We start from the raw sequence: 23,709 nt of genomic DNA, 5'->3' as shown, positions 1-23,709 counted from the left end.
TCCCAAGAGGTTTATGGACTCCTGTTACTTGGTGCTCTTCCCTCTGGCACCAAGGACAAGTTTCCAGGTAACCACTGGCTCAGGATGACCTAAGCATATATTCATTCCCAAGGAGTCTTATTTTTTATCAAAATGAAACTCTCCTTCAGACAGCTTAGTTACTTTTCTCAGGATACACTTTCACCTCTATCTTTGTAGTTGGGAATTTGCGTCCTCCACTGGAATAAGAAACCAATATTTTCTACATGGCGAAGTCAACTTTATCTAGACCAGGCAAACCCAACCATTGTGCTTGTGCCTGCTTTTGCTGCAAGTGGAAGAGCAACGTTCGTGATATTTATCTCCTCCTTTACTGTGCTTGAAAGACATACATCCACAACCAATGAAAACACAAATTTTTAAAAAATGAAAAGGATAAAAGACTAGTTAACGTGTCAATTTAATTTTTTAAACATTTAAATATCCTTTACAAAAAAGATTTAGTGAAAAGAATAAATCAAAATATAAATGACAGCATTTTGTCTTAGTCTCTAGCATTGATTATATAATTTCAGAGAAGTCATTTATTTTCCTTGGTCCTCAAAGTCTTCCTACGTAGAGAGAGAATTAACATTTATTATCCTATCAAAATTCTGAGCATATACATATGCAGATAGAACATATGAAAGGAATGAATATATATGTGTTGTATATGTAAGTGTGTTTATATATGCATTTGAACATCCACTTTCACACCTATGTATGTATCCTAGTTTCTTATGAGCGAGAGGATTGCAAACAAAGAGTCTGGAATAGGTGATACATAAGGTCCAGTTCTATCCTCACATCATCTGCTGTTTCTACCATTTAAAATGCCCTTGTCATTCTTCCATCCAAGCAACTGAACAATGTGAACTTGTTAGAAATGCCAATTCTCAGACTCTGTCACAGATTTACTGAATCAGAGACTGCTAGAGAGGCCCAGTGATCTGTGTTGCAACCAGCCCTCGAGGGGATTCTGAAGAAAATCTCTACATTTGAATGTTCCCAAGGAAGAACTATAGCCTCATATAGCATGTAGAAGTGGAGAGCCCATAATTAAAAGGGAAAAAGTAGGATATTCTGCAATGAACTTGGGTCAGAGGCTAGGAAGAGTTTGGTGAAATATAGCAGCAGCGGGCAAAGGGTACTGTTACTTATAGTAGTTGGGAATTGGTGTGGATTTGAGAATGTAAAGTAGAAGTCCAATACTAATTATAAAACAGAAGTGATAATAAAACAGGAGCCACAGGCTTCTGTGTTAAATCATTTGTCGCCAGGTACTCATTTCTGCTATTGTGTTAGCAAGAGCTGATTTCAGAACCTTTTTCCGATGGTAGAACACAAAAGAGGATAAGTATCCTTTATTTTCAGCCATAGTTGTCTCTGACCCTTACAGTTATTTATTGTAGAAATCTGGGACAGAGAGAGCTAAGGCTTCTCTGTTTGTTCCTGCACGTCTTTTCCAGGACCTCATCAACCACCTAAGATTTTCCTGACTCCAATTTTAATTTTCCCCACATAGGCTGCTAAGGGTGTGTGTGTGTGTGGTGTGTGCGTGTGTGTTAAGGGAAAAGAAAACACTTCCTAGTATTTCACTGGGCTAAAAGGTAAGTTTAGCTAGAGAAAGCTGAAGGGGTGAGAATAAGTCTATGAAAACGACAAGGCAAGATCTCAGCATGGACACTCTTCAGGAGGTTTAAGGAGGCCTTATTGTCATCCAGCACGTTGCCCTGAGTGGGGAATCCCCGGCTTTGCAGCTTCTTGGCCAGTGTAAGAGCCACCAGCCGACTATAACCTTTTCTGCGATGCTCAGGTAAGGTGTAGCCATGGCACATGGTAGCAAACTGATCTGTTAAACTCCAGGAGACTGGGTTTCCCTTGTCATCACGGACACACACACTGGGGAAGCTGGAGATGAGGCTGGCAATGTACCGGAGACACTGTTCATTGCCACCTCGAGACCAAGTTCTATTGAGTAGATCAGCATCGGCAACACTCAGGTAGGTTAGTCTTGGAGGAGATGTCATTCTAGAAGAAGATGACATGAAAAGAAGTATGAACTCATGTGATTACAAACAACAGCTTTTTTTTACACTGTTTCAAACTGAAAAACCATCCCAGAAATAGCACTTAGTAAACACCCAAACATCTTCAGTGCATTAGAATCCCTCACTTTCATTTCTGAGAATCATCACATTTCACTTCTGAGAGAACAAAATACACATTATACCAAAGTTAAGTCTTTCCTTTTAGTTTTATGCACATTTATTATTGTCTTCAATGTAGATTTTATTTATTTTTAATTTTTAGATTTATTTTTATTTATTTATACAAGCACTGGATACAGTCAGAAGCGCGGGAGGGTGAGAGAATTCACCAGAGCCAGAGCGGGGAGCAGAGCAGGCAGAAGGACCGAAGCACACTGCTGAGGGGAGCAGCGGGCGGCAGGAGAGGTCTGCGCACCATGCGGGACCTTCCTCCGGTGGCCGGGGAGCAGCCGGGGATCGAACCGGCGCTGCAGAGGCTGTGGGCAGCTTCGCAACCCAGCACTCAACAGCTGCACCACCGGGGAGACCCTTCAATGTAGATTTTAAAAAGCATTCTGTTTTTCTGTGAAACATTTCTCAGATTTGGCTTTTATTAAGTTGATACTCTCTGATGCCTTGAACTAATACAGATTCTACAGCCTTTAGTCTTTTGTTTAGCACAAAAAAATGCTTTAGGGTAGAACTTCTATATTATGCATCTGTGACCAGAGCAGAAATAAGAGTTGCTTAATATTCCAGGGTTATGTAGATGCTCATGAAATTGCAGTGCTTCCAAACCTTAACCTAAAAGATATGGGAAAATATCTAAAAGCCAATGGCTGGGAGATATGGTAAAGAAAAAGACAGGAATTGGTGCAATTTCTAAGAAATGAGATCGATTACTTAGTGGAAGTCCTATGGGCTAGCTGTGTCTCAGAATTAATTTTTATTCCTGAGGTTATCAAATATTATAAGATCATCCCTCGTAACCGTTAAGAGACTGATAATGCCATTCTTGCTTTGATCTTCTTTATAAGGTACAAGTTTTGTTTTGTTTTTTTCATTCATTGTTATGGAGTGTTAGTCCACATTCCGAGCATACTGGGGCTCTCACATTGAATTAATGGCCTAACCACTAAGCAGAGATAAATAAATACAAGCAATGACTGGATAGATGACCTTGTATCAAAAGGTCAGAGTACTCAAAATAGAGTCTACAAAATTTGAGTGGTGACATGTGTTAAAGACAAATCATCTAACTTCCTATGCATAAAAGAGCAATTCAAGTCAAAATTTATTTTTAAAAGACCTGACTGGGGATAAAGAAAACTTTTAGATAACATCTCAGGGATATGACATTAAATAGACTGTGGGAATCTCTAAAATTCTAAAGGACAAATAGCATGCTATCTTCTACAACTGTAATGGAAGAAACAAAAAAGATGAAAAGAGAATCTGTATGTCAAATAAAATTAAGAACAAATGGCAAATAATATTATAATTTGGGAAATGTGGCTACTAACTGGCTAGTTTATCATAAAGAAATAGTTATTGAAATTTTAAGGAGAAAAAAGTTAGCAAAGCAGGCTTGAAGTTGCTTTTCTTTAGAAAAGCTTTCTTGCCAAGTTGGCCTTTGGTGGTTGTCTGGCAACTTGGATTCTGGAACCTCCCTGCCATCCCCAGAGCAGACAGGAGTGGCTTACTGTGCCTAACTGTGTGTACAATTGTGTGCTCCATGCTGAACACCTGCTTTCCCCTGGGAATGCAGGAAGTTGGCATATGCTAGGCAGTGGTTACCTCTAATAAAAATCCTACACGTGTTGTCACAACTCATTGTTGAGGAAATTAAGCATGCCCTGTGTGACTCCACTAGATTAAGCTCCTGGAAACTCGTGTCTGGATTCCTTTGATTTTCACCAATGCTCCTTTTTCCTTTGATGATCTTGCTTTGTATGCTTTCTATATGTTGAGTCCAATGAGTCTTCCTAGGCAACCATTAAGCCTGTGGGTGATCTTGGGAACCCCTGACACAGAAGTGATACTACTATATAGTGTTTTTTAAATTTTATTAAGAATCTGTATCTTTTAGTGATATATATTAAAATAACTAATAGTAGGATAATGCCTGGGCTATTTCCTTCAGAATTATCCAAGGAGTGGAAAGAGTAGATAGAAGAGTGGATGAAATAAGATTAGCCATTGATTGATGGGAGGTTCATTATGCTAGCCTTTCAACCTTTGCAGTCTTTGAAAAGTTTCATAACTGAAAAAAATAAAAAGAGAAAGCTATTATTTTATGTGACTCAACGTGCCTGTTCTTATTTGGACTCAAGTCTTATTTTGCTTATGAAGGAATTGCTTTGTAATATACTCTATGAAAGTGAAGAAAACTAACATTCACTGAGGTGGATACTCTTCAAGTATCATGTTTCATTCAAAAAAGGTGTGAGGAAGATACTATAGAGAAATTTTTGAGAAGATGAAATTGAGGGCCTTGCCGGTGGTGCAGTGGTTGAGCGCTGAGTTGCGAAGCTGCCCGCAGCCTCTGCAGTGCCGGTTCGATCCCCGGCCCACTGGGTGAGGGTCCCACATGGCGCGCAGACCTCTCCTGCCGCCCACTGCTCCCCTCAGCAGTGTACTTCGTCAGTCTGCCTGTTCTACTCTCCGCTGTGGCTCTGGTGAATTCTCTCACCCTCCGGCGCCTCTGACTGTACCCAGTGCTTATATAAATAAATAAATAAATAAATAAATAAATAAATAAATAAATAAATCTTTAAAAAAAAGAAAGAGAAGATGAAATTGAGACTCAAAGTTTAAGCAGAAAAGAAGGTAAATAGTAAATGATGAAGGACTCCAAAGTAAGAAGAAAGTTGGAGAGCAGATATACACTAACAAATGTTTTGAAGACTTGGATTCAGGACCCAGACTTCTTGGGAAGATTTCCTGACTCTACTGTTTTTTCCTGTTACCTCAATTTTGTTCACAAAGTGAGTAGGAATAGCACTACTTTACAGGGTGGTGTAAAGGACTCAAGAGGTAATATATTTAGAACTTTCAGTACCTAGTACATAAAAGCTCAGCACAAGTCAGTTACACACTCTCATCGTTAACTATCTTGAATTCAGATAACAGAGCCTATTAAGAAGGACTACAAATCAGAGACATTCTGCAGGGGAGGGAGAGGGAGAAGGATCAAAATGAGGGTGAAGGGAAGAGCACAAGGGACTATGGTGATGGTTCACAGGTGAATAGGTGGTGGGAATGCTATGGGGACTACACCTGATGTAAAATATATATAAAAAAATTTAAAAATATATACATACTAGAAATGTACATAAAGTTACAATGCAATATTATTTCAATAAAAAATAAATGCTTATTAAAAAAGAATTATTTGAGGGGAAATACCAAGGCATGACTTGTCCATATTTACTGTGAAAATACAGGTCTCCAGAGTTCATTTACTACTATGGACAAAGACAATAATTTGCTTAGCAGGAAATTATGAGCAGTAAAGCAAAACAGAAAGGAAAGGAGTAAATACACCGTTCACCCCTCACCCCCACAAAACACACACACAATTACTCAAACATCCAAATCCAAGTCCTAAATATCCCTACATGATACTAAGTACTTCAGTGACGAATGTTTTTATTTCTATACAATAAGTCCTAATCCCAAATGTAGAAACCTTGTTTACATACAAGGAACTGGTATCTGGTAGAGTTGAAACAGGAGAAAAATGAACTGCCTTGAAAGAAGTTAGCTTTACAGACAACTGTTTTGAGTTGGCAACAGCTTTGGAAACATCACATAACTCACTCTGCAGCCCTGCAAATAGGAAGACATAATGAAAAATGAGGAGACTTTATTTAAAAACACAAAAAATAAATTAGTTGCCGTATTTTTATACTGTACATAATACATCAATTTGCCTCCTTATATTATCTCAATCACTATGTATTTATACAAATGAATTACTGCAATGACTCCCTGTTTGATTCCCAAATTTTTTGTTGGCTTCTGAAAATGTCAGGTTAGTACTCACGTCCACAAGTCCTCTCTCATTGTGCAATCAAAAGAGTCTGACATGTCTGGGGAGCTCTGTATTTTTTTATCTCCTCCTCTTGCATGGCAAACACAAGAGTTTTGTTGCACTGCGAAGATTAGTGCTAGGGTTAACCCTAATTTAGCATGGTTTGTGGATAGATAGCTCTTAGGTTAAAAATGAAAAAGGCATTTCTGTGCAGGGTATGTTGTTGTTCTGAACATTCAGTGCTAAAGTTGTGTCTAAGGCTAAGGCTTGATCTACGCAGGTAGCCCTGCCGGTAGCTCTGACTGGAGCCTGCAATGCGGCAAAAGATAATTAGACTGAGGAATTTTTCACGATTTGAGGATTTTTGGGAAACAGCATCACTTTAAACTCTGATAAAGAATAGTAAAGAGGGCCTCCCTTGTGGCGCAGTGGTTGAGCGCTGGGTTGCGAAGCTGCCCGCGGCCTCTGCAGCGCAGGTTGGATCCCCGGCTGCTCCCCGGCCACCAGAGGGGGGTCCCACATGGCGCGCAGACCTCTCTTGCCGCCCGCTGCTCCCCTCAGCAGTGTACTTCGGTCCTTCTGCCTGCTCTGCTCCCCACTCTGGCTCTGGTGAATTCTCTCACCCTCCCGCACTTCTGACTGTACCCAGTGCTTGTATAAATAAATAAATAAATATTAAAAAAAAAAGAAAAAATGTTTAAAAAAAAAGAATAGTAAAGATACTAATGACTTCTTAGAAGCTATTCAATATTTCAGAGATAACAGTTATTAACAAAAAGTATATAGTCAAGAGACCACATCAGAAGCCAAGAGTTATGCCTGTACTGACTTATATGCTAAATGAGGGGTCTTTACCCAGTCACCAACATTAGGCATTATAGTTTATACCTGTCCCACCAAACCTTCTCGAAGGGAATTTTGGGTCAACCTAAAGGACTATAACTGACTAAACTGTAAACTTAGCTTTCTGAAAAGAATTGTTGCAATGACAGGGAACTTCTTCACATAGTGATATATTCTGGTGATGTGAGGGCAGTAGGTCAATAGGACCAAAATCTATCCAACATCAAGGAAGAGATATTCTCATTTTCACATTAAAGTATATTGTGGGCCTCCCCCGTGGCGCAGCGGTTGAGCGCTGGGTTGCGAAGCTGCCCGCAGCCTCTGCGGCGCCGGTTCGATCCCTGGCTGCTCCCCGGCCACAGGAGGAGGGTCCCACATGGCGCGCAGACCTCTCCTGCCGCCCACTGCTCCCCTCAGCAGTGTACTTCGGTCCTTCTGCCTGCTCTGCTCTCGCCCTCCCGTGCTTCTGACTGTACCCAGTGCATGTATAAACAAACAAACAAAACAAATAAATAAATAAATAAATAAAACATGCCTCTATTAAAAAAAAAAAAAAAAAAAAAAAAAAAAAATTTAAAGTAATATTGGTGAGAAAAATTTAAATTGTTGGTCGAACCATGTTTTACTTCTCAGCTGCATAAGAGGGTTAAATTTCATAAAGGCAAGAGATAGTTTAGAACTTTTTTAAAGATTTATTTATTTATGCACACAAGAATTGGGGTATAGGCCAGAGGTGTGTGTGGGGGTGTGTGTATGAGAGGATTCACCAGAGGCAGAACGAGGAACAGAACAGGCAGATTGACTGAAATACGCTGCTGAGGGGAGCAGGGGGAGAGTCAGGAGAGGTCTGCTGCACCATGTGGGTATCTCCCTGGCTGGGGATTGAACTCGTGCTGCAGTGGCTACAGATAGCTTCATAGGTTGCACCTTAACCCCTTGTGCCACCAGGGAGGCCCTAATTTAGAATTTCTTACATGAGGTCTTTTTAAGAATTTGCAGATGGATTTTACAGAACATTCCAAAACTTTAGTCATTTATGCATTAATTGTTGTAGTTGAGAAACTTTTCTTCAAAAGAGGATTTCAGCTGTCTATGACTAAAAAAATACTACTAGACTTTACTTTTCTAACATGGGAATCCTATCTTCCTGTCAAGTGATTTAAGGACAGGTTTCATTAGAAAAGTTATAAACTGTAAGTTCATTGACTATATCAACTCCCAATCATTTTGAAAAGTTGAAGGAGTAAGTCACATACTGAAGCTGAAACTGTGCATACAAACTATCAGAAATTCTTAATATGCTTCTGTCTTGGCCTCAAGTTCTCCACTAGCACTGAAGGTCATGCAATTATGTCCTTGGAACTCACATATACTCTTTTTTTTTTTTTTAAAGATTTATTTATTTATTTATACAAGATTTATTTATTTACACAAGCACTGGGTACAGTCAGAAGCAAGGGAGGGTGAGAGAATTCACCAGAGCCAGAGCGGAGAGCAGAGCAGGCAGAAGGACCGAAGTACACTGCTGAGGGGAGCAGCGGGCGGCAGGAGAGGTCTGCGTGCCATGTGGGACCCTCCTCTGGTGGCCAGGGAGCAACGGGGATCGAACCTGCGCTGCAGAGGCTGCGGGCAGCTTCGCAACCCAGCGCTCAACCACTGCGCCACCGGGGAGGCCCACATATACTCTTGAGCACTTCTTTCCAGAATTGTTTGCTTCAGAAAGAAGAAAAGGTTTGTCTACTGACTTAGGCTTAAATTACAGTTACTTTAAAAGATTGTGATAGGAAAAATTTAGAAGTAATAAGGCAAAATATGTTGTGATACTGATAACTGTATTATTATAGCAACCATGGAGGAAATATCAATTAAAAGCAGCCCCCATTAAATGGTCTCCACTTACCCCAACAGTGCGCCTCATTAGAAATAAAAAATAAGTGTTCCTACAAAACTGTAATTCATAAATTGTAATTATAAAAAAGTATGTATAGGTATTTATGCTTATATGTGTGTATACACGAAATAAATGCAACATCTACTTTATATATATGACCAAAAAAGAGGGGGGAAATGGCTGCTTAGTATGTCTTGTACCTGACCTTACCCTGTATTTGAAAAACTTGGTCCCAGTTAATAACATCCTTTTCCTCTAACAGCCGTTGGTAGGCTGCCACATCCTTGTAGAACACAGCATAGGCATTAGTATAATGGTCCAGGTTATCTGTCTCAGTCTAGGACAGAAGAAATAATCATAAAAAAATATACCCTCTGGAAAATTCAAATCCTAAATAGATTAGCTACATTAGCTATACATGTCTAGATAATTTCATCAGCAAAATCACCAACTTATGAACAATGGCTAGGTGGAAATGTGGCTAATATATCAGGGAAAGAACAGGATTTGGGAGCTTCTGTTATCAGGTAGGTTTGTAAGATATTTATTTCACAGCTTACTAGGGTTTTACATATATAAAGTTATAAGCAGTGAACCCACCATTAAGAAGCAAATAGAACATTCAAATTTTCCTAATGTGGTCAGGAGAGCACACCTTTGATCACCTGAGCCTCTCTTTAGTCTCAAAAGCATAATGGGGCTGCTTGCCTTTCTTTTTTTTCAATCTTCTTTTATATTTACCCACATGACGTACGTCATCACTTACACGGTATCATTAACCCAATGGAAAAAACCAGCACACACCAGCCTGTATGCTTTATGTTTCTGGAGATCAGCAGACACTAAGGAAACATTTTATTGAACACATTTACACTAGAGGTTTCCCATATTCTGATACTCTAAAGTCAGTCAAATTAGATTTTAATGGTGAAATATGTAGCCAGATAAGCTAAAGCATATGGCTATGATGGTTACAGAATCCCTTTTATTTAATCTTTTTGTTCCAGCTGATGTCGACTCTTTTTTAGTTTTGTTTTTTTTTGTTTTTTTTTTTTCCTTTTCACAACTGTACCTCTTTCTGCCGCCGTGTAATGACAGCTTTGAAGTCTGGCCATGAATCCAATACTACTTCCTTCTGAAAGGGATTCCCACGATTTATGTTCATCACTGCTCCATAAACCTGAGCCAGAGAACCCAGAAAAAAGTTAACCAACCACATTGCTAGCTATTTCAATTGCATGTTACTCTTTATACTTTTTGTTCTGCTGTATAACCATGGCCATGAGTGGAGAAATGATAAATACATATGCACAACTTACACACATACAAACTTCTCTCCTGTTATTTCATTGGCACACATGAAAACTGGTAAAAAGTCTGTGGAAACTCTCCCCAAACTTTGCTTGTAATATTATAACACTAAGAGGTAGCCATCAACTGGCTTACTAGGTGGGTAGCTGGCACATAAATCATTAATAAATACTCGATGAATGGATTGTAATCTGATATATAGATTTAGGGCTCGTATAAATTAAGCAGTTCCAGAGATTATTTTGATGCTCAGCTGCTTTGGAAGTTTATTATACTATCTGAAAACAACCCATGAAATGCTTCAACCCTGAATTTTAATTGAACATCACTTGGGAATGAAATGAACCACCTCCCTCCGGATGAAGTAAGACTTTTTGGTATCTCCTGAGGAGAGTCTTACATCTCCTTCATTATTCTATCCATGGAGTCTTAGATAGATTATCAATTGCTTATTTTTTTATTTTTTTTTTATAGAGGCATGTTTATTTATTTATTTATTTGTTTGTTTGTTTTTGTTTATACAAGCACTGGGTACAGTCAGAAGTGTGGGAGGGTGAGAGAATTCACCAGAGCCAGAGCAGAGAGCAGAGCAGGCAGAAGGACCGAAGTACACTGCTGAGGGGAGCAGCGGGCGGCAGGAGAGGTCTGCGCGCCATGTGGGACCCTCCTCTGGTGGCTGGGGAGCAGCCGGGGATCAAACCGGTGCTGCAGAGGCTGCAGGCAGGTTCGCAACCCAGCGCTCAACCGCTGCGCCACCGGGGAGGCCTATCAATTGCTTATTGATTAAACTATTCTAGTATTACTCCAGAATATTCTGCGGTCTTTCACAATTTTTTTCTCCATGATAATCACTGGTGTCTATCCTACAAAATAACATTCATGTGTTATATGTGTGCTTATAGAAAAGAGAAAGTTGTGGAGGTAACAAGGAGAGCTGAGCTGTAGGCAATGTTCATAGGAGCATTTTCATAATAGACAAAAACTAGAAATAATTTTAATGTTCATCAATAGTGGAATAATTAAATTGTTGCATATTTGTAATCCCTATGAATTACAAAACAGCAACAAAATGTTGGTGAAAGAAAATAGATACAAAAATATTCTTATTGTGTGATCCAATTTATAATATAGTCAAAAACAGACAAAACACAGTTCTGGCTTCAGAAGTCAGGGTAGTGGTAATGTTTGGGGAGCAGGGAAAGGTAAAGTATGGAAAGGAGCATTGGGGAATGGGGAAGACTAGTGTCTGAAGTAATGTTCATTCTTGATTGGAGTGGAGATTACACAGAGATTTGCTTTGTGAAAATACATTGAGCTGCATAATTATACTATATTCACTTTTCAGTATGTGATTGAATTCAATGAAAAAATTAAATTACAATAGAATTGGAACCCACATTTTACCTTCTTTAGTGCTATCTTAATTCAAATTCAATATCTATACCCAGGCATCTGGTAGTTATGTTGCTGTGGGAAAAAACAATAAATATGAAATCAAAAGAATGAGATTTAACCTCACTTCTTTACTTTCTGTATTATCTTCTTTGAGCTTCAATTTATTCATTTATAAAATGGACTAATAAACATCTTATGAAGTTGCTGGAAGGATAAAAATATCCAAACTTTTATTGTAGAGTACTATCCAAATATAATACTTATAATCTAAGGGTCCATCATTTGTGTTTATGAAATAATATCTCTTGTGACCACTTAAAGTCTTTTTAGCTATCTTTGGAAAAAGAGTTAGTCAAAGATGTTGTTGAAGTAAAGTAACCTACCATCTTATTTATTCACCTCAGTGTCAGCATGCAGACTGGGAAAATTTAGGTCTGACTGTCCATCTGGTACTTTTTCTTAGCCATATAGTCACAAATTATCATTCAGATTTTCCCTAAATCATATAGTGTAATCAAAATCAATAAGGCAAGATGACTAGATTTAGTCAACCCAGTACAGTGCATGCAGGACTTTGTCTAGATCACTTTTGCTCACATTTTAGTGTATGTAAGGATTGTGCAGTGTGTTTGTTAAAAATACAGGTCTCTCTCTTGAGAAATTATTATTCATTATATCTTTCTTCTAGCATGCTGTTCATATTTGAAAACCACTGTTGGAGGGCTATCAATTTGCTCAAGAAGCTCAGTCCTCAAAGACAATTTCATTTCATCTTGCATTTTTTTTTCTCTAGGAGATTAAAATATTTCTATTCTTATATTTATCCATAATCTTTGATTAGTGTCATGTTCCACAATAGCTGTGAGTTACCAGCAGGTCTTCCTAGACTAGTAGAAGACTTTAACAGAGAGCGAGGATTGTGCCCAACTAGGCCATTAAATAAACTTCAAAAATAAAGAACTTGAAATAAACAAAATTTTAAAATAATCCCTAAACTTCAGTCCCATTGTGTATACAGATTATGTTCTTATAAGTAAAGCTACATACCCTATACTTCTCTGCTACTTAACAAATTTTAGAACCCAAATTTACCTTAACATTACCTAAATTTTCCCAGGAGTCATCTACAGTGACTGCTAAAAATATAATTATCTGGATCCTATCCACAGTCCATCAAATCAGTCTCTAGAAGAATGGGATTGGGAAGCTGCATGTTAAATAAATGCTCCCAGAAAGCATAATCATCAGAAAATCTTGGGACATAGTCACATGTCTGACATTACTCCACAAATTAATAAAATAAAGATATAAAGTAGAACTCTTAAATTTAAAGTACCTTGAGTGATTCAGGAAAGTGACTCTTCAACATTTTTTCCAGTATCAGTAATTTGGTAGAACAGTTTAGCACCAGCATCTTCTCCAAAGCTCTAGCAATTCCACACCTAATTAAAAACTTGAAAGTATACATTTAATGTCTGCCTGTTAACATTTGAATCTACCAAGGAAAATCCTTGAAGTCCTGCTTTCAATGGGTGTAATTCTGAATGCCATTGCTCCCTCTGAAGGGGGAAGAACATGGGGAGTTTCAGGGCTGGGTAAATCAGAGAATACATGGGCATGGAGGGTTAATGATGGAATCCTGGAAAGATGTGAGCTTCTACACTGTGTGAAGTCTTTCTATTATACATGTTAATTGTAAACTTTCCCATGGGACACTTAAAACTTTATAATGTTACATATGTGTTTTATTTGATTTCAGTGTATCTAAAATGGCCTATGAGTGGCATGAAGGAAGGGCCCACTTCTGTACTGTGCTCCACAGTCTCCCCAGGTCTGAGTCCAGGGTGTGGCACATAGTAATTATCATCTTAAGTAATTGTTGAACAGATGAAGTGAAACTCAAAGTAAGAATCTTACCATTAAGTAGGGAAATTTCCTTTTCACAACGAGGGGCATAAACTAGAGAAATACTTGAGTGAATCATGAATCTAGTGGTTATGAGGAATTATCTGGAGAGGAACATCTGGATTCAAGATGAAGAATTAGATGTAAAAACAAAAGTTGAGGTTCACCTTGTCAGATAAAAGTAAATAATGGAAACGTGTCTATAATGTGGGTAACTTCATTGATTTTTATGCAACTATATTTTCTAGATATGGGGGTCCATATCCCTTGCTTTTTGTTCCCAAGAAAATGTTTTTCCTACCATGCCAATCAGGTCCTGGCTAAATTAAAGAAATGTTTTTCTATATTCAATCTATTAGAGCCTATCCACTTATTTTAGCAACCAGGCACTAGGATGGCAAAGTTAACTTAGCCAGGCAAGAATCTGGTGCTTCTTGGATTATGGTGGATCATTTCTCTACAGCACATTTTCCAGATAGAGACATCTACTTGATTTACCTATGTGGAATCTCTGTGTGATAAGACACTCAGAGTGTTTGATTATGATTTACTTAAAATCCAGGGATAAACTCGATCAGAGTTTTTGTGAGTCTGAATTTCTAAGAAGCATATTTTCTTATGATCAAGTCCTGTGGGCTCTAGTTCACTGTGTTGCATACCTGAAGAATCTGTTTCTCTAGAGGAGCCAGAAAAAATACTAAGGGTTAAGCTAGCATCAGAAAATCAGACTTCTGGATCCTGGCACTCATAGTCTGGGTAAATATGGAACTTTGGAAAGATGAAGTCTCCAAAATTTATGTTAAACAAAGAAAAAAATATAGCCATCATCTCTTCACCACTGTATCTCCTTGACTTTTCACTCATATCAGTGTTCCCTGTAACTTTATTGAATATTACTATCTTGATAATGAGAGTCAACTGTACTTGCAGGAAATGAGTCCCTAAATTATCGGCCAAACTTTCTAGCAGCTAACACAAAGAGAAACAAACTGGATTAGTTGTATGATAGAGTTTGCCCATAACATTATCCTTATATTCCTCACCAAAGCATTTGCTTGACTTTCTACCTGTACCATCTCTAAATGAGATCCAGTTTTCTAACTGCTTAATAATAAAAATTTTCCTTGTTGTGGTTTCTATATGGCCTTCCACATGAAGCAGTTCTTCCAACTCACAGACAAATTACTCAGGATGACCATATTAGAGACATTAAAATCAGAGAGACATTTTCCCATGGGTTCACACAAAAAGCAAACTGTAATTCATAAACAGCATTGGACAATATCCTTTCAGTAAACAGTCATGAATATCATAAGGAGATTACATTTACTATACAAAAGATATTTTTAAGACCACAAAACATAATTTAGAAATTCTCATAGAAGCGGAAACTATTTTTATGCATTTTGAGTCATATTAGAAAGACATATTACTATTAACACTGAAAGCTACAAAAGCAGAATATCATATCCTCATCATTCAATTGTAAATTTTCCATAAATAATATGTTCTAAAATTGTAAGGCAAAGGTTTTTAATTCTTTTAGCCAAACTGCTATCAACAACAGACTCACTAAGGCCTTTATCAAAGAAAATAGCCATACTAAGTTTTAGGGACTGAAGTTTCTTTTGTGTATTCTTTGGTCCATCAGTGCACAAGCAAACACCTAAAATGTTTTGTTGATTAATATTAATCCTATAATGAAAGTCTGATACTCTCCTGGGAGACTTTTAATTCTTATAATAAATAAAACAGGGGCCTCCCTGGTGGTGCAAGGGGTTAAGACACAACCTATGAAGCTATCTGCAGCCACTGCAGCATGAATTCAATCCCTGGCCAAGGAGCTACCCACATGGCGCAGCAGACCTCTCCTCACTCACCTGCTGCTCCCCTCAGCAGTGTATTTCAGTCAGTCTGCCTGCTCTGTTCCCCACTCTGTCTCTGGTGAATTCTCTCACCCTCCTGTGCCTCTGGCCTGTACCCCAGTTCTTGCATAAATAAATCTTTAAAATAAATAAATAAATAAAACATAAGATCCTCTGTTTCTATGGCATAAAACACCATTTACAATACAATGATGGGTATTTTGTTAGTGAGAAAAGAAAGAGGTTTTATTTTCTTTTAAGGCAACTGTAATCTGATTCTAGTAACTTTTTTCCAGATAAATGATTTTCTGTTTAGAGCTATTCCTCTCATCTGTTTCTCCAGTTGTACCCATATCACAATGCAAATGATTTTATATTTCACACTGATCATTTCTCTCATCACAATTTAAAGGCATAAATATATAGGTATAATCTTTTCATCCAAGCTTAATTATAATTTAATCTTTCTATACAACGATGAACTTAATCCCTCTTTTTTTCTATTTCCCCTATTTCTTCGTTCAGTTGTAAGCAGTGATTAGAAATGTATTATTTTAATGAATAAATGCTTACTACAACAAGCTAAATGTTTACCTGTGAAACTGAGGTCCTTTACTGTGTGTCAGTGCAGTAGCTCCTTCTCTGTGAATTTATTCTTCTAGACTACTTCTCTAATTAGTCCTTAGTGAAAAGAGAAGGGAGAGGGAAAGAAAAAGTATCCACACTTGCAGAAAGGGCGGAGTTTATGACATCAGCTAGGTGAAAATCATCTCATGTGCTGCACGAGTATTTTCACTCTATTTTTTCCTTTCTATTGCAATTTGCTCTTATGGTATAAAAACCAACAAATACTAAATTAATCTAGATAGAGATGGACAGTTTTTAGACATAAAACCTATTTATCCACAAGGATCTGATGGAAAGAAATAAAAAGGAATGGGATATAGGTGATAGGCATACAATGAGAAAATAATATCAAGGTATTGATGCCTTATATATATATTTAAAGATTTATTTATTTACTTATTTATACAAGCACTGGGTACAGTCAGAAGCTCGGGGAGGGTGAGAGAATTCACCAGAGCCAGAGCGGAGAGCAGAACAGGCAGACTGACCAAATACACAGGCAGAAGGATCAAAGTACTGCTGAGGGGAGCAGAGGGTGAGACAGGAGAGATCTGCCGCCCCAGGTGGGACCCTCGCTGGCCCGCCGGGATCGAACCAGGCTGCAGAAGCTGTGGACAGCTTCACAGCACGGCGCTCAACTGTCTGTACCACCAGGGGAAGCCCTATCTATTTATTTTAAGGATGTTACTTAGGGCAACATACAACTGTGGCTCTAAGAATTGTCCATAAATCTATTCTTTTCTAAATATCATCTAAGGGAAATTGATTTTAAAAATAGAAAGAAGCTGTTATTTGTAGAATAGACACTGTTTTAGATTTGAAATACATCATCAGAGAAAACCTAAAAAAGTTAAGGATCAAGTTATTTATGAGCTCTGGGAGACATGTAAATATCTTCTGAGATTCACCTTACATCCTATTCCTAAGTGCATCCAAAGCAATACTTCTATACTTTTTTTCAAAGTTCTCTGCTCTCTATAAAACATCACAGTTAAGTAGAATATCTGCTTTTTTTTTTTTTTTTTGCCATAAGGACAAATAAACCAAAAGACAAAGCACATTACTTTCCAAGAAAAATTGCATTAGTTATAGGTAATTAAATTTGGAATGTATCCATCAAGCTAAGCTGAACTTTTCTCTGGGTTTAAAAGGAAAAAGAAAAAAATAAAAGAGGTGTGGGGAGGATGGATACTACTAATGTGAGATAAATTTAAAGAGCTTTGTTGTATAAATATAAGCGAACAAATTGATACCTAGAGAAATAGATGCATTTATACATTATTACAAGATTTACTCATAAGCTTCATGGCTCTTTCTATTTATAGCATATCAGAAAATTCCTACAAAGTCAAATTACAATTTTTTTCACTTCCTAGTTCAATCATTTATTGTTTAAGTAATTTTAAGACTGGAACTTAGTCTCTCTGTGCCTCAGATATACAGGATGGGAAAATAGTGACTATTCTAGGATTTACTCCTCATAGGGTTGTTAATTACAATTAAACATTAATATGAATGCATATATACATGTAATGGGCTTAAAATAGTGACTGGCATATAGAACAGATCAATAAAAACCATTTTTTTATCACTGTTGTACCATTTGAAAAGCTATACTAATTTTGAGGACCTCCTTGGGGGTGAAATTGGCTAAGGCGCATTAGTTTCTATTACTTAAAAAAATAATTTCATTTTTCAAAAGAACTCTAAAGTAGTTTTATTATTGAATTTGGAAAATGTCCCTCCTTCATCTTTCTCTTTTTTGTTTTAATAACTACAAACAAGTTTTGAATATGGTTGGTACAGTAACTTCATCGCCTTGATAATAATAGAGGTCATTAAAAGGAGAGTAAACTTACCTAAGACAAGAGAAAGTGGTTTTATGGCAGTTTAGTAGCGAAGAAATACATTCAACGGCAGGAACTCTTGTCAAGAAAAGCTAGTTAGAACACAAAAAATATTCAGTCATTTTAGACATGATAAAGCGCAAATGGCAAGTTTGAATATTTGTTTTTGCTTCCCTCCTTTCCTCTTTCTCTTCCTCAAAGCTGAATATTTCTTGACAATAAATGAAACATGAGAGGATTTAGGGGACTCTAGTTTGGAAATGAAGCCAACCTGAACTATTCACCTACTAATTATGACAGGTGCACTTGTATTTATTTTTGGTAAGCAGAGAATGCCAGGATATTCTATCCAACCAAAAGAAAAGAAAGCTAATCCCTTAATCTTAGGTTCCAATGCAGGTGTCTCATATTTAAACAAAAACTGTTTGTTGAATATATGCCCAACTGAGAGTTGGGGAAACCGGAAGGGCTTACGTAAAATAATTTTATTTTTTTAATTTATTTTTTAATTAATTAATTTATTTATACAAGCACTGGGTACAGTCAGAAGCGTGGGAGGGTGAGAGAATTCACCAGAGCCAGAGCAGGGAACAGAACAGGCAGATGGACGAAATACACTGCTGAGGGGAGCAGCGTGCGGCAGGAGAGGTCTGCGCGCCATGTGGGACCCTCACCGGCAGCCGGGAATTGAACCGGCGCTGCAGAGGCTGCGGGCAGCTTCGCAACCCAGCGCTTAACCGCTGCGCCACCGGGGAGGCCTATGTAAAATAATTTTAAATGATTGACAGAACAATAAGTTTCTGCAACGGATCAGAACATGTTGTTCTTGCCCTTCTCCCCCAAAATTACACCAGCTTAGCTTTCTTCAGTGGCATTATTGGGGATTGATTCCCCTGTGTGTTCAACAGCTTTCTCTTTTGGTCTTTTTCAATCTTTTTCAAGATGGTGTGTGAAAATATTTGATTGATTTACTTTTAAAGATCATCCTTTTTTGTTTGTTTCTGGGGTAACATTGGTTTGCAGCACTGTATATGATTCAGAGGAATAGCTTCACATCTCTTCAGATGTACATCACTCCCCACTCCCCACCAGAGAACCCATATCCCTTTACCATATGCCATTGGACCCTCCCTAATTCATTTTGTCCCCACCACCCCACCCCCCACCAGTAGGCTCAATTCTGCAGTAAAGTTTTTAGGTTTTGTTTTGGTTGAATTTTTGTCATTTCAGTTCTTTTTTTTCTTTCTCTATATTCCACATCGGAATGAAATCATCTGGTATTTGTCTTTCTCCCTCTGGCTTATTTTATTTAGCACAATCCTCTCTAGTTCTATCTATGTTGTTGTCAATGGCAAGAGTTCAATAGCTGGGTAGTATTCCAGCACATACACATGTTACACCTTAATCCAATCATCTGTTCTTGGACACTAGAATTGTTTCCATAACTTGGTTACTGTGAGTGGTGCTGCCATAAATGCCGGGGACCAGCCTCTGCAAACTGTCGTGTCAGGGGTTCCTGAAGGGTGGGATGGCGCCGGCGCAATTGTGGAAATGAGGAGTGGGGGGGGTGGAGTGAGGAGACGCAAACACTTGATCAGGGAGCAGACATCATCCAGCGGAGGGTCTCAGCAGCCCTTTATTTATACATTTCAAGCAGGAAGATGGGCCTCCCCGGTGGCGCAGTGGTTGAGCGCTGGGTTGCTGAAGCTGCCCGCAGCCTCTGCAGTGCTGGTTCCATCCCCGGCTGCTCCCCGGCCACCAGAGGAGGGTCCCACATGGCGCGCAGACCTCTCCTGCCGCCCGCTGCTCCCCTCAGCAGTGTACTTCGGTCCTTCTGCCTGCTCTGCTCCCCGCTCTGGCTCTGGTGAATTCTCTCACCCACCCACACTTCTGACTGTACCCAGTGCTTGTATAAATAAATAAATCTTTCAAAAAAAAAAAAAAAAAAAGGCAGGGAGATAACAATCAACACATCTTTCACAAGAACAGCTAAGGATATATTTGCCCTCCTGCAGAGGTCATGACATTTATTATTCTTTGATTTAAAGAAGGCACAGTGCTAAACAAAAGTGTTCTTAGAATAGTCATTTACCTTAAACAGTCATTTTATCACTAGCAAAAAGCTTATGTGACTGAAACTAACATTTCTATGTTTGCCATAGTGAACGATTAAGGGCTAGGGGAAGCAAAGCACAGGAAGTTACCTGGGGGAAGGGAGATAAAGGGATTTTTTTCTAACTAACCTATAAAGTTTAGACTAACATATAACCATATGATTAAAGCAAAAAACAGAAGGCTTTCATATAAAAATCATCATCTAATAATGTATTGTTTTAATAAGATAATTGATTTAATATTAAGGAACCAAGGGGCTGAAGGGCATCAGTGCTGGGCAGGCTGCATAGACTTTTCCCTAGCCCCAAGCCTTTAATTAAGGGAGGAATTTTCCTAATCTAACAAAAGTTTTTTTTTTTTTTTTTTTTTTTTTTACCTATTACTCCTCTACTTATCTAGTCAGCCTAGTTTCTGTATCTAACTTTAAGATCAAGGGGAAATTCCTTTTTCTGTAAGATTGCTGATTGTTGTTTCAAGGAACTACAAATATTTCATTGGAGGCATACTCTAACAGCTACCATACCAACTGTCACCTCCAGGGGAGTCAGCCTAAACAAACAGGAAGAATTTAGCAGGAGTTTGCTATGGTGCCTCCTTGCTTATTAGGAATTTTCTTAGACTTGGAGCGTGGCTCGCGTCTGCCACCCACTGCCATCTTTATTTATTTATTTATTTTTTAAATATATGAATTTTTTTTTAAAGATTTATTTATTTATTTATTTATACAAGCACTGGGTACAGTCAGAAGAGTGGGAGGGTGAGAGAATTCACCAGAGCCAGAGCAGGGAGCAGAGCAGGCAGCAGAGCAGGCAGAAGGACCTAAGTACACTGCTGAAGAATTTCCTTCTCCATTTAGCCCTTGCCTCAAAAGACCACATATCCACATTAAAGACTTGGCCAAGGGATGTTTACAGCCTTTTGTTCCCAGAAGTTTTTTCACTTGTTAATGTAAGGCCGAATGTTGAATTACTGCCTTTTGGCAGAGAATTACTAATTTTATAAAAAAATGTAATATTTGTATCACGCAGTGCCATTTGCCATCAAATTGTTTTTTCAGTAATTGATCAAACAGCATTTGCAGTTTTGCCTTTAAATGCATATTTTAACAATGGTAGAAACTAGCCATAAACAAATGAGGAGAATCTAGCAGGAGTCAGCTAGAGATTCCTGACTTTTCAGGAATCTGCCCCATGCCTGGGGACCACCCTGTTACAAGGCAACATGAGTAGCGTGGCTCCCAGCACATAAACATACTGCGGCATGTATCCCTCAGAATTAGTGGATAATACCAAATAGTGGAATTTGGATAACACCAAGTAGTGGAATTGTTAGATCAATTTTTTTTTTTTTTTTTTTTAATATTTCGAGACTCCTCTATATTACTTACCAGAGGGACTGGACCAGTCTATATTTCTACCAATAAAGAACTTTTTTATCTCTACACCCTTTGTTAATAGTTACAGATTTTGATCCTTCATTTGGATTTTGTGTGTGTGCGTGTGTGTGTGTGTGATGTCTTCCCGTGTACTTATCTTTGTCATATAATAGCCATCCCTGTCTTTAGTTGCCTTTATTAGGTGGAAATTTATCTGACATAGGTTTGGCTGTCACAACCCTTCTTTGTGTCCCATTTGCTTACAGGATTGTTTTCCGTCCATTCACCATGAGCCTCAGTTTCTTTAGAACTTGCATGGATTTCTTGGAGATAACAGAAAGTTGCAAATTTCAATGTGTCTTGGTGTAATTTCATTAAATTTAGGTAACCAGCTATTTTTTTAGCTTCATGATTTACATATTTAATTCCTTCTCTGGGTGAGGGAAGTTTTCCTCTATCATTTCTTTGTATAGACTCTCTGCCTTCTCTGCTATTATCTCTACTGAGAACCCAATCTGTGTGAACCATTGGGCTCCTCTACAAGTCATTCCCCTCCTTCAAGGGTGTAAGCACTACACAACCTTTGATACCACCCCACCCCACCCCCACCTTCCCTCCAGATGCCCTGGCTGAATCAACAGTTCTGTCACCAACATCCTCTACTCCAAACCACAACCTCCGAGTTCCTCTTGATCACTTCTTCGATGTAGAATGATGAATCTCCTCAGTATTAAAGTCTGCACCGGTCTCTTGGAGGATAAAGGTTAATCAATTCCACTCCTATCCATGCAACTGAGTCTCAAACCTGTGTCCCTCTGGTTTGCTGCTCCAAGAGCCACTGTCAGTGGGGAGCCAGGCCTTGTCATTGGCTCTTATAACTGGCAGTTGGTGGTCAGGAGTGACTGGGCTTCTGCCTCTGATGGCTGGGTTCCATTCCATTGTTTTAATTTGCACTTAAGTGATTATTATAAGGTTGAACCGCTTTCAAATAATTACTGACCATTTATGTATCTTCCCTTGATAACTGCCCATCTTCCTTTTGGTATTAGGTATTTCAGAGCTTTTCATAAGAGGTTATACATATAAACACAGAAATTGTTTTATGTATTTTGTAGTTGTGTTTCAGTCTGTGCAATCTTCAGCTTGATTTTTTTTTTTTCTTAAAAAGTCTGAAGTTTAATGATCAACCTTTTTCCCTTGTTTATTTTTGCTTACATGTATGATAAGGCTTTTGATACATTAACATCAGTTATCCATTTATAATTTCTTTGTGGTTTCTAGGTTTACACTTTATTTATTTTGAATATATTCTAGCATAAAGTAGAACTATTAACCACTGCCCTCTGCTCTCATCTTTGGTGTGATGAGCTAGTCTTCTCAAGACCATTTACGGGATAATGTATTTTTTCTGCACTTTATTTAAAATGCTATCATCAGATGCTACATTTTATCTTATATATTGCCATTTCAAAATACTCATTTTTTTATTAAAGGTTTTATTAAAGGAACAGTCACTAGAGAGGTGTCGTATCATGGCTTGTGCATGTGAGAACTTATATAGGTAAGGCTATTACATAGGATGGTCATAGAATTATTGGGGCATATACAGTTGAATTTTCATTTTATTTGGGCCTATGATCATGTTTTCAATTTTCACAAAGACTATACCAAAGTTCAGCCTTTGAAAAATGTGTGTTTTTGATTGTCTGCCACCTGCCAGAGCTTTCTGTAGATCTTCTAGAATTAAATCACAGATTTTAAACCTCAAAGAGGGTATACCAGTTCAAGACTAATGAAGAACTACCCCTTAGCAATAATGGTTAAGTAAAATTTCTGTTGACTTTTAATATCTTGACTTTCAAAAGATGTTTTGAGAGGAACACAAACATTAACTACAACTCCTCCCCCCTCACCAAAAGCTACTGTACACATTTCTACTGATGACAGAAATCAGTGAGGTAGGAGCTCTATGACTCTAAGAACATTAAGTATTAAGTTTCCATGTGAAGAGTTTTTAAGTTCTAAGACATTTCAAAATCTACATTTAGTTGTTTTGCCTATCTGTCATGTAATAGGCAGTGCAAAGTATAGATAATGTTTTTACTTTAAATTAAATGTGTGCACTATAGATTTCATTTCTTCAAGACTTTCTTTCCATCAAAAATTTATCAGCCTTCTTTTACCATTATTTCCTAAAAGAATACTGCTTTTGACCAATTTACTGAGCCGCCCCAGGGTTTCCCATCCCATAATGTGTGATCTTCTTCACTTCAATAAGCATTAAACTCAACTTTGTTTAATTAAAGTTGTGTTCTAGTAGTCATTATCTGGAGGGCATTAGCAGAGTCACCTTCTGATAACTGACTAAATATTCTAGGTTAGACAGAAAAATAGCAGTTATTTTCTTTTATAAATAGACAAAAGCAACTCAGACAATAAACTACAGTTGGT

General features: G+C 38.0%; 1 protein-coding gene across 1 annotated transcript; it reads right to left on the bottom strand.

Moving 5' to 3' along the window:
- Positions 1-1,634: 1,634 nt before the first annotated feature.
- GLYATL3 (glycine-N-acyltransferase like 3) lies at positions 1,635-12,938 on the bottom strand. Its single transcript, XM_037518722.1, has 5 exons — positions 12,861-12,938; positions 9,891-9,998; positions 9,029-9,155; positions 5,753-5,879; positions 1,635-2,049 (listed from the first exon to the last, which is right to left on the bottom strand). Exons 1-5 carry the CDS (start codon positions 12,936-12,938, stop codon positions 1,635-1,637), a joined length of 855 nt encoding a protein of 284 aa, XP_037374619.1.
- Between the last annotated feature and the right edge of the window lie 10,771 nt (positions 12,939-23,709).

Source organism: Talpa occidentalis, unplaced genomic scaffold (assembly GCF_014898055.3).
Source record: "Talpa occidentalis isolate TD23 unplaced genomic scaffold, MPIMG_talOcc4v2.1 talOcc4.2, whole genome shotgun sequence".
In the NCBI taxonomy this organism is placed as follows: domain Eukaryota; kingdom Metazoa; phylum Chordata; class Mammalia; order Eulipotyphla; family Talpidae; genus Talpa; species Talpa occidentalis.
The sequence above is the reverse complement of the archived record's forward strand: the minus strand, read 5'-3'. Positions and strand labels throughout refer to the sequence as shown.